The sequence below is a fragment of the Penaeus chinensis genome, chromosome 3, assembly GCF_019202785.1.
Source record: "Penaeus chinensis breed Huanghai No. 1 chromosome 3, ASM1920278v2, whole genome shotgun sequence".
Lineage (NCBI taxonomy): Eukaryota > Metazoa > Arthropoda > Malacostraca > Decapoda > Penaeidae > Penaeus > Penaeus chinensis.
Genome location: NC_061821.1, coordinates 34,241,520 through 34,244,019, shown reverse-complemented (window position 1 = coordinate 34,244,019; position 2,500 = coordinate 34,241,520). Strand labels below are relative to the sequence as shown.

General features: G+C 37.4%; 1 protein-coding gene across 1 annotated transcript in view; it reads right to left on the bottom strand.

Moving 5' to 3' along the window:
* Positions 1–2,461, bottom strand: part of LOC125041293 — a 90,297-nt gene extending 87,836 nt beyond the window's left edge. The window contains exon 1 of the mRNA XM_047636133.1: positions 2,090–2,461. Coding sequence (XP_047492089.1) covers positions 2,090–2,092 — 3 coding nt within the window. The 5' untranslated portion in view covers positions 2,093–2,461. The remainder of the gene's footprint in view (positions 1–2,089) is intronic.
* Positions 2,462–2,500: the final 39 nt, after the last annotated feature.

The window sequence follows — 2,500 nt, the reverse complement described above, 5'->3', positions numbered from 1 at the left end:
CGGCCTGTCGCCACTGTCAATTAGTAATCAATCTCGCACAACTCATATTCGTTATTCCAATATATATTCTTTTAGTGAACGTAATTGAGCACTGCATTTTCATCTAGAATTTAGGACACATTAAGATTTAAACCTGTATATTATTAAGATTATGCTTTATATTAAAATGATCCCGAAGAAGAGGAAAGTGGGAAGCAGAAAAAAATATATATATGTATATATATTAATGAAGTGATAATGGTTTGAAAATTCATTTGAAAATCAGGCTTGCTTTCCTTGTCGTTTTATGTGTCATTGTAAAAATAATGTAGAGGTTTTGCCATTCAGTGGAGCACAAGTTATTTCTGGTCGAAGTCTGATGGTCAGCTGCGGCCGGATCCGGCTTCGAACTGAAACAAATCAATGTTGTGTCTCTTCGCAATGGCTTTTCTCTCAGATTTAACGAAAGAGTTTCGCATTGGATAAAAAGCAGGGCGTGCCCGCGAGGGTAGTGGGAGGGGGGCTCGCTGAATCGAGTCCTTGATCTTTATCCTTTTCATATCAAAAGTGCCCTTTTCGACAAAATAAAGAAAGTCATGACACTGTGTGTGTATATATATGTGTGTGTGTGTGTGTGTGTGTGTGTGTGTGTGTGTGTGTGTGTGTGTGTGTGTATGTGTGTGTGTGTGTGTTTACGTATGAATATAAATATATGTGTATATATGTATTGCATGTTTGTATTTATACACACACATACAGATATATATATATATATATATATATATATATATATATATACATATATATACATAGAGGGGGAGACAGAGAAAGAGAGAGAGAGAGAGAGAGAGAGAGAGAGAGAGAGAGAGAGAGAGAGAGAGAGAGAGAGAGAGAGAGAGAGAGAGAGAGAGAGAGAGAGGCAGGCATATATATGTGTGTGTGTGTGTGTGTGTATTCATATATGAATGTACATATATACATTCGCACGTACATACATGCGCGCGTACATACACACACACACACACACACACACACACACACACACATATATATATATATATATATATATATATATATATATGTATTATATATGTATGCATATATATATATAGAGAGAGAAAGATAGAGAGGGAGGGAGAGCGAGGTAAACAGACATGTGTGTATGTGTGTGTGTGTGTGTGCGTATGTGTGTGTATGTGTGTGTGTGTGTATGTGTGTGTGTGTGTGTGTGCGAGTGTGTGTGTGTGTGTGTGTGTGTGTGTGTGTGTGTGTGTGTGTGTGTGTGTGTGTGCATATATACGTGAATATATACACACGCGCGCACACAAACACAAGCATATACATACATTCACAGATGTGTATGTGTATGTATATGTAAATATATACAGAGAGAGAGAGAAAGAGTGTGAGTAAACCCATATAGATAGATTGATAAAAAGAGATAAATAAATAGATTGATTTATAGATAGATAATAATATTTACCGACTCGTCTTGTCCGGTAATGCGCACATGCAGCTGTACTGATATCACTGCTAACAACATATTAATGTAATCCACGGATATGACAGAGAAGAGAAGGAAATGTATACAATAAGCGTAATGTAAAATGAGCTGGGTACCAATTGCGAATATTGCTTTCAGTGTACTCTGTTATAACTGGCAACAGGTATATCCTCTGGCATTTTTTAAATTCATTTACCTTAGTATTTGTTGCCAAGGGTAGCGTCTGTTACGGATAGTTGTATATGTGAAAGGTGTTACATTTCTAAATATTAGGCAGTGTTCTTATTGACTCCTACTACCAGGGCAAACCTCCGAGAATCGAAGAGAGAAATAAAGAGAGAGTTGGGTTGTAGTGCAGTCCTTTAGTCTTGTCAAAATAAAAGCGATGATGTTGCTTTGGCTTTCGAGTCGTGGGAAATGTCCCTAGCTCTACAGGTGATGCGACGAACGGACCGTTTAGGTTAGGTTCTTTACGAATTCTACAGGTGGAATGCTACATCTTTTTCTTCTTTCTATTTTACAAATATACTTACAGCTGAATTCACTTGAAAGGTTTTACAGGATAGCATTCCCTTAGAATAAGGAGGAATAATCAGATACACTTACCATTATGTCTCGGATTTCTGACACCCGCGGTGTACAATGAATTCCGTTAGTTTATCCCTGCAAGTCGCTCTTGATAATTGTCAACTCCACTTTTAATCTATATTATTTCATTCAAATACTTTGCGAGGTTTAAAAATCATCGCAGTGACATTCGCTTCAGGATAAGACATTGTCACACTACAACGACCTTCTAGAGTCGCGAATTATGTTGTTTTATTTTATGTTATTCAAATTGTTCACTATTAGATTATAATTCACCCATTCGTCATCAGATACGATATAATTCACCATCATGATTAGATCAAATCAGCCAAATTACCCTATTTTAGCGACTATTTCTCCTGCGTCTTTACAAGCGTTCCCGAGCAAGGGATAACGTGGTACTCGCGATGCTCCGTCTTCCGCGCTCAC